The sequence below is a fragment of the Excalfactoria chinensis genome, chromosome 13 (genome assembly GCF_039878825.1).
Source record: "Excalfactoria chinensis isolate bCotChi1 chromosome 13, bCotChi1.hap2, whole genome shotgun sequence".
Lineage (NCBI taxonomy): Eukaryota > Metazoa > Chordata > Aves > Galliformes > Phasianidae > Excalfactoria > Excalfactoria chinensis.
In genome coordinates, this window is record NC_092837.1 from 1,054,773 (window position 1) to 1,068,204 (window position 13,432).

Genomic DNA, 13,432 nt, shown 5'->3' on the forward strand with positions numbered 1-13,432 from the left:
CGGCCATGTTTTCTAAGACAGCTTTCTGCAACGTCAAAGGTAAAGAAAACCAGAGACCAATTTGAAAGAAAGGAGAGTGCCCACACAGGGGGTGGCAGCAGGCAGCCGCTCCGCTCCCTCGTGCCCACTGCTGCAGCGACAGCCCCCGGTGGGGAGCAGCCCTGCTGACTCACAGCACAGCTCCCGCCCCGAGCGCTTCTTCCATAAAAATAAACCCAGCCCTAATAAATCAGCGCATTCCCATAGTAAAACCCTGATTGGTGGCTGGGAAGGAACAGCCTTCATCCCACAGCTGAACTATTTCCCTCCCGGCTGGTGATGGAGGACCAGGACTGAGGAAGGCAAAGCCCCGGCTGCTCGCTGGCACTGCGCCGTGGCACCGCAGCACAGGCAGTGAGGCTGCTCTGCATGAGATGTGAGGAGCAGGAGCACAGAGCGAGCCTGAGGGCACTGCTCACCATTGGGATGCACTCATGCATCTCCACCACTACAGACAGCACTCACGGTTATTAAACGTCACGTTTTAAGGCCAGCTCAGAATGTATCAGGGCTCGCTGCAGCAAAACCAAACCAAGAAATCCCCCGTATTTGTAATTCTTCACCACTGAACCACAGAATCATTCAGGTTAGAAAAGACTTCCATTCCCTCAACTGCTCCCCATAGGATGTGTGCTCCAGGCCCCTCACAGCTCCGCTGCACTCCTCTGGACACAACCAACTTTAGTCCAACAAGTCTACTGAGATCAACAGTTACCATTTGTACCTCATGTGAGCAAAAATGTACCAGAAGTAGATAAACCAAGGTCACAATGTGTCACACTGCCCACATGGGCCAGGGGTCTGAGACCGGGCAACCAATGGCACTGAACCCATCCATCAGCAGCAATGGCACCAAACCCACCAATCCCAAATGAAGACAAGCTCCACAGTGGGTCTCACAGCACTGGCAGAAGGTTTGGCATGGAGCTGAAGGAGCACCAAGAGCAAGGCACCAACACACCCTGCCTGCTGCCACGACACCCGCACTGCTGCTCCAGTAACTACGGCAGAGCAATGGCAACTCTCACAGCTCTAACAGATAACAGCAACCAACCTCAGTGCACATGGGCATCCGGGAAATACTGCAGAGCTCCAATCACTGCGCTGCTTAAAGGAACAGGGCTGGCTTTGTACAGGTGTTATTTGCACAGCGGGGCAGAAAGGACAGCACTGCAGGACACTGGCACCATTCAGGCTGCTCTGACCCCAACCATCCCACCCACACCTTCCTGCTGCTGCCCCCAGCTCGCCCAGTGCGGAGTCAGGCTGAGCACCGTGGACTGGATGGAGCCAGCTGCAAGCAAAGGCAGTAAAACGATTCGGGTTCGTGCAGCTACCACAGCACTGCGGAGGAAATCTAGTACTGACATTTTCATGGGACAAATGAGGTTAAAAGCAGACATTTAAGGTCAAACAAATGCATCTCAGCAAACTTTAAAACCCAGCAGTGCAGATGAGCACTGACTGTCCTACCTGTGGCTGCAACTCTGCAACGCAGCATCCCACGGCGGACACCTGCAGCACCAAGAGTGGGGAATGCACAGTCTTGGTATGAGGCCTGGCTGCTTGGAGCAGCAGAGGTGGTGGGAAGGAAGTGACGCCAATGGGTGATGGCCAGTGCCCTGCTCTGCACATGCGCACTTACCTTCACCACATACTGCTGCTGCCCAAGCGCTGCACCCTACGTCAGGCAGGACCGCCACAGCCAGGAGCACCAGCAGTGGGACCAAGCCATTTCTGTGGGGACCCAGGAGAAAGCAGCTGAACCCAAGTGTTCACCACGGGCTCCTAAGGGCCTGGCTGCAGGGCTGGGTGAGACAGGGCCGCACTGCAGACTGCGTGGGGACACAGGGCAGGAAGGCTGCCCCACACTGACCTACATGGACGCAGGGAATCAGCTTGGGCTCGAGGGACCACGGCTGCAGGGCTCAGAGCACATCATCATGTGTGCAGGAGAGGAGGTTCTGTGGGAAAATGCGCCGGCCCAGCAGGGCCACGGCAGGAAGGAAATTCCCCGTGGCAGCGCCGTCCGTGGTGCAAGGCTGTGTCAAGTCCAGGGGACTGCACAAATAACTCGGCCGTCCCCTGGGAGTCATTGCTGAGGTCGCTATTTTTTCCCTTGAACTTTCCAGATGAAGGAAGCAATAGCAGAAGCAATGGCACAGATTTGGCCGGAGATCAACGGTACTGACAACAGTCATAGGATTTAAGTCAGAAGAATAGTCCTTTGTGTTTGCTGGAGTTATCTCCAGATGGGTCAAGCAGTTCAACCAGCAATGCAGGGCTCAGCCTGGAGCACAGCCCGCAGGCTCAGAGCAGACCCACACTGCTGATCCCACCGCTCAGACCGAGACGAGCAGGACGCACCCTAGGCACCCATTAAAAATTAAAGCATTAAATTGCATTCTCCAACAAACTGCTGGGATTCAGAGCGAGAAACAGCCCTGATTAAAGATTAAGGACGGTGAGCCTACAAAACACTAATTACCACCATACTTACAGCGAATTTGGCCTGTTGGGTTTAATTACTTCTAGTTCGAGATCACTTGTGTTCAGGTTGGACTGGGGCGCACTGTTGGAGTTGAGGAAGCTGTTCACATTGGATGAGATGACGGATTCCAGGCTGGAGTTGATGATGCTGTTCCTGTTTTCCTCTGGAAAGCACCAAAAAACCAAGAGCTGTCAGACAGAGGCAGCCAGGCTCCCGCCCATCACCCCTGCCCTAACATGAATTCAGCAGCATCCCACCAGACCTCCACAGACAGGCACTGAGTTCCCAGGCATGTTTTCTATGTTATTCTTTTAATCTTTTCAAAGCTGCAACTATATTTTAAACAAATAGCATTTTTCACAAGAAAATATTCATTTTTCTCAAGATATTAATATTTTATATTCCCAAAGACTTCCAAAGGGCCACATGACCCGAGAAAGAAAGGGATGAGACTACATGCAGGATTGAGTTTGTCTGTAGCTGAAATCAGGTACCACAGGACCAAACATCCTCAGAGAGGATAACAGTTTTGGAAGGAGAAAAGGACAGATCACCCAATTAAAGTTTATCCCAGCCAAAGAATGCTTCAGTCTAAACGTGACATCAGCCACGATCTGCCTTTCCTGCCCAGGTCTACAACCACAATGCAGCACTGCTGATAACACCAGCGAGGAGAAAAGCCTGCTCTCCTGCCCAGCTCACTGCCCCAGCCTGGACATGGATCTCCTCGTTTCCCTTCATCCTGCCCTGCTAAGAGACATCCCCCTTATTTGTGTAACTTCAGCACTGAGGTGTGAAAATATTATGCATCGCAAAGCAACCTCCACAGCATGGGTTTCCTCCTCAGCTCCATGCTGAATTACCTAAAATCACATTAATTCATTTTCATAAGATGCTTTTTCCGTATAAGCAGCAATTGTAATTGTAATTGGGAGAGGCAATTATCATCACTGATGGCACAGAAAGCAGCCCTACTGCAGAGAACTGCTACTTCTGTGATGATGTTTCCTGAAAGAGACAACTGCTGGAAAACACAAGAAGTGCTACTTCAATGACAAATCTTTCATTGAAATTCTATCTCCTGTGCACACCAGCATGATGAAATTGCTACTGAAAAGCACACAGTTATAGAGAACCCCCTATTCTTAATCCCATCCAATTATGCATCCCTCCCAACTATACATCTGCATTAGGACAACAATGAATACTCACAGAAGGAGAAAGAGAAGCTTCTTCTGTAAGAGAAATTTCTGAGCTACATGGAGAGCTAATCCTGAGCACACAACAGAGAGGACCCCCTGCATGCCTAGAAAATGGCTTGGGAGCAGCACTGCCTCGGGGATGGGGCGGTGTGACGTTGGGTGAACCCTCTGCCACTGTTTCTAAGGAAAATGATGACATGACCAAAAGGACATGGATGCAAAGGGGGGGGGAGCAAACCAACACTCCTCACATCACTCACTGTGCCCCAAACTCTCATGGTGCCTGGACAAAGTCAGAGTGCTTACAAGGCAGGTGAGAGGCTCAAACCCCATTTAGCTCAGGCTATCATCCAGAGATCAGCCAATGCCAAGGATGAGATAATTACACTGACACACGTTGCCGGGTTCCTGAAACTACATGCCATGAATCTTGGTCTCCAACAGGCTATCAAGGGAACTCTCTAAACATTGACTGGAAGACACAGCAGCCAGCAGATGAAATAAGGGAGAAATAAACCTGCCAAAGAGCCTAAAGCCCCAAAGAGGTTGATCCAAAGCACTCCACGGTCTTTGACTCCAACAGCACAGTTTTCAGAACTGTTCTGTGTGCTGCACAGCCCCGGCAGCGCCCTGCAGCCTATTCAGATGCCACATCCAGTTGTTTCCAAACACTTTCTGCCTGAGGCTAAAGTTCGAAAATAAGCTCTGTAAGCCTCACAAATCAGTGTCAATTGTCTGTGTAATCTCAGACACAGCTACCAGCCAACATTGAATTAAAGTCCCTATCAGCCAAGAAACTGGAAGGAAGTGTTTCATCTACAGAGGATGGGAGATGAACGGCAGAATTGGAAACCATCCCTTTATTCTATTTCCTCCTTTTTAAAAGGCTGATACCATGTACAGATTAAGCAAAGGATTCTTTGCTGTGGCATTTTGCTCAGTCTCACAGCTCCGGGAGCAGAACAGCAAACTGCCGCTGTGTATTTCTGCTCTTGTAGCATGCGAGACAGCCATGTGCAGAGTGAGATGGGAGGGGATGCTGACTCCTTCACCAACATATCTGGAGCACCAAAGAGAGACCAAAATGGAAAGATGATCTTCAGCATTTTTAAATGACCACATCACCTACTCCACAGGAAAATACAGAACCTCCTGGCCAGGCTTGTTGTGTCTGTAAAAGGAAAAGTGCCTGCGGGCATCCAGCAAGAAATGAGGATCGACTCTGGACACCCCATGGTCTCTGTCCTGTGTCCCTCAGCAGATAGGGGTGTGGGGAAGGGGCAGCAACTCTATCCCTCACCAGTGCAGCCTGCACCAAGCCCTGCTGCAGCCTGGCATGCCAGGCAGGCTTTGTGCTTCCCATCAGCACGGCAGTGCAGGGAGCAGAGGTCCTATCCCCTTACAGGATGCATCTTTCATCAGCACCAGCACAGCTGTGCTCCATGGCAGGGAAATGGTGGTGTGCAGTGACACGGGACGGGGTGGGTGATGGGGTCACTTACGCTTCTCATTAGGCTGCGCAGTGTGGAATAGGGTGAGCGGCCGCTCACTGCACGACGGAGGCTTTGAGTCCGTGCTCTTCTTACGGGACAGCAGCAGCTGTGAGTTTGATGGTGGTGTCTCCGGCACAGTGTTAAATATCTGTTAAAGCCAACAAAGAGATCTCCTCAGCATCACCTGCTCGAGCAGAGCAGCTCTCTGCCCACAGCGTCCTGCCATCACACCAAGGAACAGCACCAACCGAGGTAATGTGTTCAATGAAGTAACATTTGGGGCATGATTTCCTGAACTCCACATTCCCATTCTGTTTGCACTCCTTTTCTCCACTCTTCACCAAACGTGTACAGTGCATAATGTGAATAACCACAACAACCTGGCAGGCTGCTCCTTGCGAAGGGCCTGCAGTGCCCTCACAGGTATTGGTGGGAGAATGCCCTGGGCGAGAAGCCCCAGCGGGCACCAGGTATGCAAACATGGCAGTGCACAGCTGGACAGGGCAGGGCACAGCTGGACCACCAGGACACAGAGGCAGGGTGACACTGAGCCGCCTCCCAAGCCCCTCAGGGTGGCACACAGCACCCAGGCTAAATGTGACCACTCCCAACAAAGGGAAGACAAGAGCTAGCTGCCTTTCCAAAAGCGCCAGTTTATTTTGAAGCTCCAAAAAGGGAGGAGTCAGAGGACCCAGAGCCAATATAAGATACAGTTCCTGCTAGTGGTGGTCTTGCAGCATCACACCCCTAGAAGCCCTGCCAGCCTCCCCAGCAGCACAGGGAGCTCTGTTCTCCTTCATTTCAATGCTTCTTCAGTTTGTTTCACTTTTCAGTTTAAGAAAAATAACCGAGACATACTGCTCAGCGTGCAGACCTGTGTTATAACTCTCCCATCCCAGAGTCCAATTAACGGAGAGAGCAAGACAGTTTAATCATCAGAGTGGGAGAGCAGCAGCCAGGCTCCATAAATTGCATGTACAGCCCCTGTGTGCTCACTGTGCAGCTGGAGGCTCCTGGAGCAACCCGCGCCCCTGGTGGAACGCAGCCAAACCTATGAGATGCTCTGCAAGGAGCTGCCCTCCAGCCTCAGCTGGAAGCTCCAACCGGGAGTGATGCAGAGCTTTACACCACAAGAAATTAAAAGTGCTGCCAAGGGCATCACTGCTACAAAGCTTTGCTAATTGCAGAAAATAAAGATGGGGTGCAGAGAGCTTTGACCTCAGTGTTAATTCTGACTACTGACTGAGGCACTGCTGGGGTCTCGGTGATGCCCAGACCAGTCCTGCTGGTCGTCAGCACGGCACACACTCACAGGTCAGCTGCTCCCTCCTTGGTCTGAAGGGAACACCAGCAGCACTGTGCACTGACCTCATCATTTCCCAGCACTTCATACAAACTGCCTTTTCCAGAGCACTATTAAAGGAGCCACTTTGGAAAATAAAATGGATGGACACCTGCAATTTTCCAACACAGCATTCCCGGTTTCTTGCAGAGGATCCACTCTCAGTTTGCTTGTCATGGCAACATCCAGAGCCACAGCAGAAAAACCATTTTATCCCTTTAGAAACACACAGTCCACATGTATCCTGAAGCAGGTTATGCTACTGTGCTGCTCTCACAAGCATACACTGCACATCTGCCCCAGCTCCGGTGCTTCAGGGCTCCCATTCACCCTGCTGCAGCTCAGGGCACACACACAGCAGCACTCTGTGCCTCACTGTTACACAGTGACAACAGCAATTTTAACAGGAGAGGCGTCCCACTTACCTGAGGGGAATATAATGTAATACCAGACAGTCGCTGATTGCCAGGAACCATTCAAATCAATTACATTTTCCCTGAGAATGCACTTAATCATAAACAGTGGCTGTGAGTCACCAGTGTAAAACAATATAAAGCAGCAGCAGCTCAGCACAGAGGGCTCACATATTGCTAATCACCTACAGCAGCTCCTGCGGGGAAACTTCAGTGAGTTCCAATCAATTCAAATTAAGGAATACACTGAAACTAAACAGTCCTAAAGAGGGAATGAACCCACACCAGGACTGACTTTAAAGGAGATTTTCCTCCCAGCTGCCGCCTCCTGCTACCTCCCTCTTTCCTGGGATCATTCCTGGAGGAATGGGGACATGGGTCCAACTGCATCCTGCATGCAGCATCACTGTGCCAGTTCACAGTGCAGGCAGTATGGGCAGTGCACACACTATCTCTCCATCCTGCACCATCAGTACCCACTTCATGAGAACCACCCAGCAGCACAGACAGCAAGCAGCACATACGCCCACCCGCAGTCGATGTGTGATGGTAGCACACAGCCCAGTCACAGCTTTTCCTTCTGCTGGTGCCATAAATTACTCCTAAGGAAGGGTAGCCATGGAAGCGCTCGGGAGCCCCGCTGCACCAAGTGTCATTTTGCTGGTGAGCAGCACTGCAGCCCACACAGACAATCACCACAGAAATCCATCATCAATCCCCCCAGGTGCCACCTGATGGAGGAGGTTCTGCTCAGACTGAACAAGAACCAGTCTGAGGCCCTGCTTCTGCAAGGACCTGCAAGGAGAAGGCAGCCATGGAGCTCAGCAAGAAAAGGGTCAGCAAAGTGCACCCGCAGCAGAGACATAATGCCTGAATGGTTTCCCAGTGCCACCGCTGGGACACTGCAGATGGACAGATGGATGGATGAACAGACAGATGGGCGGATGGCCACCAACAGCCCCACAAGGCTCATGCATGCTGCTCAGCACAGGGCTGAGGCTCAGCCACAGGCTCACAGCCGCTACTTGCAAGCCCCTCTGCAGCAGCCCATGATTAAGCAATCTCTGTAACTGCACCCCACACAGAGGACAGAAAATAGCTCCTCCACGCTAAATATCTGCCCGTGGAGGAAACTTCTCCAACAACATACAAACCGCCCCATCCATCCCTGCACTCACTGCCCCTCAGCAACATCAGGAGGGTGAGCCCCCCCCAAGTAGCAGACAGTTCCGAGCAACACATCCTTCATCTCCCTGGCCCAGGCTGCTTTCATATCACAGACACCCAGCAGCACTGCATGGGAAGTGCAACAACACATCATCTCTGGCCAGTGGCCCTGGAGGATGCTGAGCCTCACCGCCACCCCGTGCACACACAAGCACTCTGTGTGCAATGCCCGTGTTCAGTGGTTTAGTGTTGCCATTTTCAGAATTGCACGGCCTCCCACAGGCACTCATTTGAGAGCTTTCTCCTGTTATCACCCCGAAGGTGACCAGATCCCCAGGGGTCAGGTGAGCACCCTAGGGGAGGGCCAGGAGCCCCCAGCTGCAGCAGAGCTACAGCAGTGCTACACCAGCAGAGCCAGCAACAGGTGGGAGCATCCCTGCAACAGACAGACACAACTGCATCATGTCACAGCAGATCAGCTCTGAGGAGAAAGTCGGTGCTTGGATAAACACAGATGTAGTCAGAAAAGCAGGAACCAAGCCGGGCCCTTTGTGGCTTCTGGCCACAGACAGCAAGGATGGCCCTGGGGAAGTGGGCTGCAGCTTGCAAAGTGACAAATCTGGCATAGGAAATAAACTGTACTGATAGAAGCAAGTAAAGTTGTTACCTTCTCGTGGTTTTCTATTAAAATTTCAATCACAATGTTCTGAAACTTGATGTCCATAATGGCAGCAACTGTTTCCTCCTGGGGTCGAAGCAGTGTTGGCCCAAATACCACACCCAGATTAGCAACAGTCATCAGGTTCTGCTTGTGGTTATCTGCGACTCTGCAAAAGAAAACCAACAAAAGTAGGTGATGGGAACGATCAGGATGGACCCCCATCCTTGCCTGGCACCAGGCTTACAAGTCTGTTTGCTTTCCTGACACTCCTGGGGAGCCCCCTGAAGCCTCAGCCATGTGGAAAAGTACAGCCCTAACTGTTGTGTTATGGCAGGCATCACAGCTCAGGATTTGGCTAATCCCATAAAACCCCAACACTTCCCCGGCCACCGAGGCTCATGTTGCAAACCACTCCCAGGAAAACATCTTGAATCATTAATGCTTGAAACCCTTCTAAAAACAAATTGTTGGACCTCTGACACATGCTGCTCTCCAGCTGAACAAGTGACCTCATATGTTCCAAAATCCAATCCTTTCTCACCCATCTTTTTTTCCTTCACCACAGGTCAGCCCCATCAGGCTGCCTGCAGGGGGCCAGGCAAGGAAACCTCCCAGCCAGGGACACACGGGCACTCAAGCCTTGCACCCAGACAGGCCACTTGGTGACATGTCATGCAGTGACACGCAGGTCACAAGGAGGTGACAAGGAGGACGTGTGGCAGGAGCCCACAGCCCTGTTGCCACAAGTCACTGTGGTTTTCTCCTGCCCTCTTCAACCAGGAAGCTCAGTGACTTCAGACACCCATCGCTTTGAGAGCAGTGCCTTCTCCCTGTGGTCTCTCTCCCACTTCCCCTGGAGAAATGCACTATGCTAGCACATGGGAGCAGAGGACTCAGACACTGCTGCAAGTTGTTGCCATGAGCTTTTATTGCTGATCACCAAACTAACACTGCAGTGCTCATCTGTGTGCAGATGCAGCTCATTTCAGCACACCGTAAACTCAAAATAAGCTTTCTATCCTTCTCCATCCAAATCCCACTTGAGTCAGAGAACTCTTCACTCTTCATCCTACACAGGACTTGCTGGGTGGCAGCAGCAGCAGACCTTGGGATGACTGGAGCTGCCGAGCTTCTGTCCCATACAGCCTCAGCCCCACACTCATCAGGCAGGAACCTGGTCTGCTGCATGTTCTGGCCCCACCACGTGCTCCAGCCCCACACCAGCTGAGAATGCCCAAAGCTCAGGTTCCAACCTGAAGGTGCAGAAGTCCCTTTTACCCATCACCTCCCCGCTGTCAGGAAGCCCTGGATGTTTCCTGGTGGTGTCTGAGAACCCCCCCCTGCCTGCAGAGCATGGCCCCACGGCCATGCACACAAAGCCCTTTCCTCCTCCCACACCTCCCTAACAGACATTTACAAATGCCACTGGAATTTTCACCTTGCCGCACAATCTGTATTTCAAACACACACTCTCATGCTCCCATTTGGGTTTCAGAAGACTGAAACTGAAATAGTTGCGAATAGTACTAATAAAATAATAATTGTAACGATCTTCTGTGGTTACTAAAACAGAGTTCATTTAGTAAAAAAAAAAAACAAAAAACCAAAACACAACCAAATTGATCTAAGTCTTACAAAATTAGGTCCCTTCATTTCTCATTATCATTATCACGCAATACATCACTCTAATAAATTGCCCTGTCATTGACTTATTACCGCCAGGCAGCCCTACCTGCTCCCGTTAATTATTAGGGACTGCAGCGTTAATGGGTGTCCAACAGGAACGGCCCCACTCGGCTGTGCCCTGCTGCTCTGGCTCTGCAAAGGGCCAACGTTTTGTAACCATACAGCCCTACTGGAACAAACAGGGTGGCACAGCACCGCTGCACTGCACCGCACTGCAGGTACTTTTCCACCAGCAGCCCTTATAATGGTTACTAAAGCTATGCTACAAAACATGATTCACCTTTCACATCCTTCACATTCCACATCCATTATCCCCATGATGATTTACTATATATTATACCTCTTCATCTGCCTTTGTACCAGCAAATAATGCCCTGGTTTCTAAAGATGGGGTGTTCTCATCCCAAAGTGTCCCTAATGCCAGTGCTTTTCACAGATGCTTTCTGCAGACATCGCTCGTTCCATACCAGAGCTGCCCTCCAGAAGGTTTCCAAGTATTTGCTGCATTTTCCTTTTAACCTGCTGTTTCTTCCTGGCCCTCGGTGCACTCTGAAATCAATTGCACTGGCAGTAATTTAGCCAGGTCCCTTCTCAGGGCTCTCTCCACCCACGCTTTGCGGTTTCCTGCAGCACAGATGGGAGGTGGGAACCCAGCACAACTCCCTGGGCAGCAGTGGCCGCTCACAGCTGGGCTCCGGGCTGGCTATGGGCTGTCCCTCCCAGCACCCATTGCCCTGCCAGCACCCACTGCAGCATCGCAAGCACTGATGCAAGCACTGCCACTGCTGCAGCCCTGCAGCACCACGGCCCTGAGGCCACGCAGCCACTCAGCTTTGCATTCACTCTCAGAAAAACAAAGGAGAAGGGGAGCAGAGCAAATCCATGTTGTATGCTAAATTAGATTATGCCTGGGTTGCTTGGATACTGTATAATCACCGGCATGACCAAACATAATTTAATACAGAGTAATTGGTAGTCAGGCTTCAGTGCAGGGGAAGCATACGGGAACGGTAAATATTTCTTTTTTGCACAGGCTTGAAATCAGCATCAGGTAACAAACATGCTGCATCGAGACATGGTGAGCTGTGGGAAATGCTGTCCCAGCACTCCTTTATTTTACAGATGTTAACAAACCCAGTTTGCCCAGCCTGGTTTACAGCTCCTATTCACCTGTATGGAAACCCAATTATGGGACTCATTTCCCTCCCTATTGACTCACAGAGAAGCCTGCGGTGGGAGAAGCCCCAGGAGCACCACACAGCAGCTAGCCCACACTGCAGCAGTGCCCAGTGTCCAAAAAACAATACAGCCATCCTAACGAGCCCTACAGGGTAGAAAACAACACTGTTACGCTACACTGCTACAGGTCAAACCACATTTCATGTCTATCACCACCAACAAAGCTTCCAGTTAACATGAAAACCCGATCAGGGGGTGAGCAGCCCTACCACGGCTCAGGCAATTTACTGCATACTGAACACGGGGATGAATAACAGACAACGAGCACAGACAGCTAGGTGGCAGAGGCACTGCTGTACCTAACAGCATTGAGAATGGCTCCAGGGGGGCTCAGAGGGCAGCCAGGGCCCTCTCACCTCCCCCAGTCCCATCCCTGCCATTTGGGTCACACACACCCCCGGACAGAGAGCGGGAAGCTGCTTGAGCACACAATTGGAAGTATTTATGGGATAAAAACTAATGAGTTCTGGGAAATGTTCCTGGGTGCATTCAAGTCATCCCTGCACATTATGGAGCTTAATTGGGCTGCAGCTGATGAGCGTGTAGGTGGAAGCAGGGCGAGCGTTCAGCCCGGCACTGCAGGGGGGACACGGGGGTGGTGCAGGGGAGGGAGCTGGGAAGGGGCAAAGAGAGGCGGTGCTGCTGGGAGAAGGGCAGGGAGGGCACCCAGGACTGGGGGCTGCTGTGCAGAGCTGCAGTGGGATGCCCAGCACACAGCCCAAGAGCTCTGCCTGCAGGGACACAGAGGCTGCTTTGGGGTAGCATGCTGGAGTGCTGTACGCCTGGAGATGAAAGGGGTATCGTCAGTGAGATCATCAGTGGGAACACTGGTGTGAGCCAAAATCTGGAGACCCTCATGTGGAGTTTTGTCAAAAACAAACGCGTGACAGGAAAGAAACAGCTCAAGTTTGAAGACCGCACTGAGAACAATGATCAAGGACGCACCTCCAAGTTGCTGTAAGGTGATTTCTTTTGCGCTTAAAGTGTGCAGAAGTACTCAGTAGCTCTTGCACAGCACATGTGTGGGGCAGGGCTGGAGCAGGGCATGGCCATGGGCTGTGGTGCAGCTGGGGAATCTCCAGCTTCTGAGCCAGAAAGCACAAACACAGAAAGGACACACGTGCAAACTGCACAGCCTTCACTTACCCCGTTGTGCTGACTAAGACCTGGATATGGCACCTCTGGGCTGCTCATAGCCAAGAAGGCTCTGTGAGCTGCTGGGACGGGATGCAACCAGCAGGTCCAGAAGGAGGATGGATCACCAGGGAATCACAAAGCCTCCCGGCACTGACAAGGAGAAATGTTCTAACAACAGCAGACAAAGTGCTCAGCTGCAATGCCCAGCCAGCAGCCTCACGGCTCTCAGGTTTCCCCGCTCTGCACTGTGTGCTGGGAGCCGTCCTGCTGCAACAAGGTTCCCTTCTTCTCGTGGGTGGATCTGGCCACAGCTGGAGGCTTGGGTTTGCTCCCAGGGCAATAAAAGTGCTCGTATCACGCTGAACAGATGCGCAGCCCAAATGCTAACCTTGGTGTCGGTAAGGCTCATCAGTGTGAATACCATGCACGCTGCGACATGCAAGTAAAGCACGCACAGTGCTGCAGCACAGGCTTTGCAGAGCAAACCTCCACCTCTACAGGCAGCACGTCTGGTTTTGGCAAGCTGAGCTGGATGCCAGATCTTAGAGGGAGTGCATTGCAG

At 51.7% G+C, this 13,432-nt stretch overlaps 1 protein-coding gene across 2 annotated transcripts in view; it reads right to left on the reverse strand.

Moving 5' to 3' along the window:
• Positions 1 to 13,432, reverse strand: part of ARHGAP26 (Rho GTPase activating protein 26) — a 99,685-nt gene that overhangs the window by 18,128 nt on the left and 68,125 nt on the right. For both annotated transcript variants that reach the window (XM_072348210.1, XM_072348209.1), the window contains exons 18-20: positions 8,815 to 8,974; positions 5,235 to 5,373; positions 2,540 to 2,693 (exon numbers count right to left, since the gene is read on the reverse strand). In XM_072348210.1, the coding sequence (XP_072204311.1) occupies positions 2,540 to 2,693; positions 5,235 to 5,373; positions 8,815 to 8,974 (453 nt within the window). The remainder of the gene's footprint in view (positions 1 to 2,539; positions 2,694 to 5,234; positions 5,374 to 8,814; positions 8,975 to 13,432) is intronic.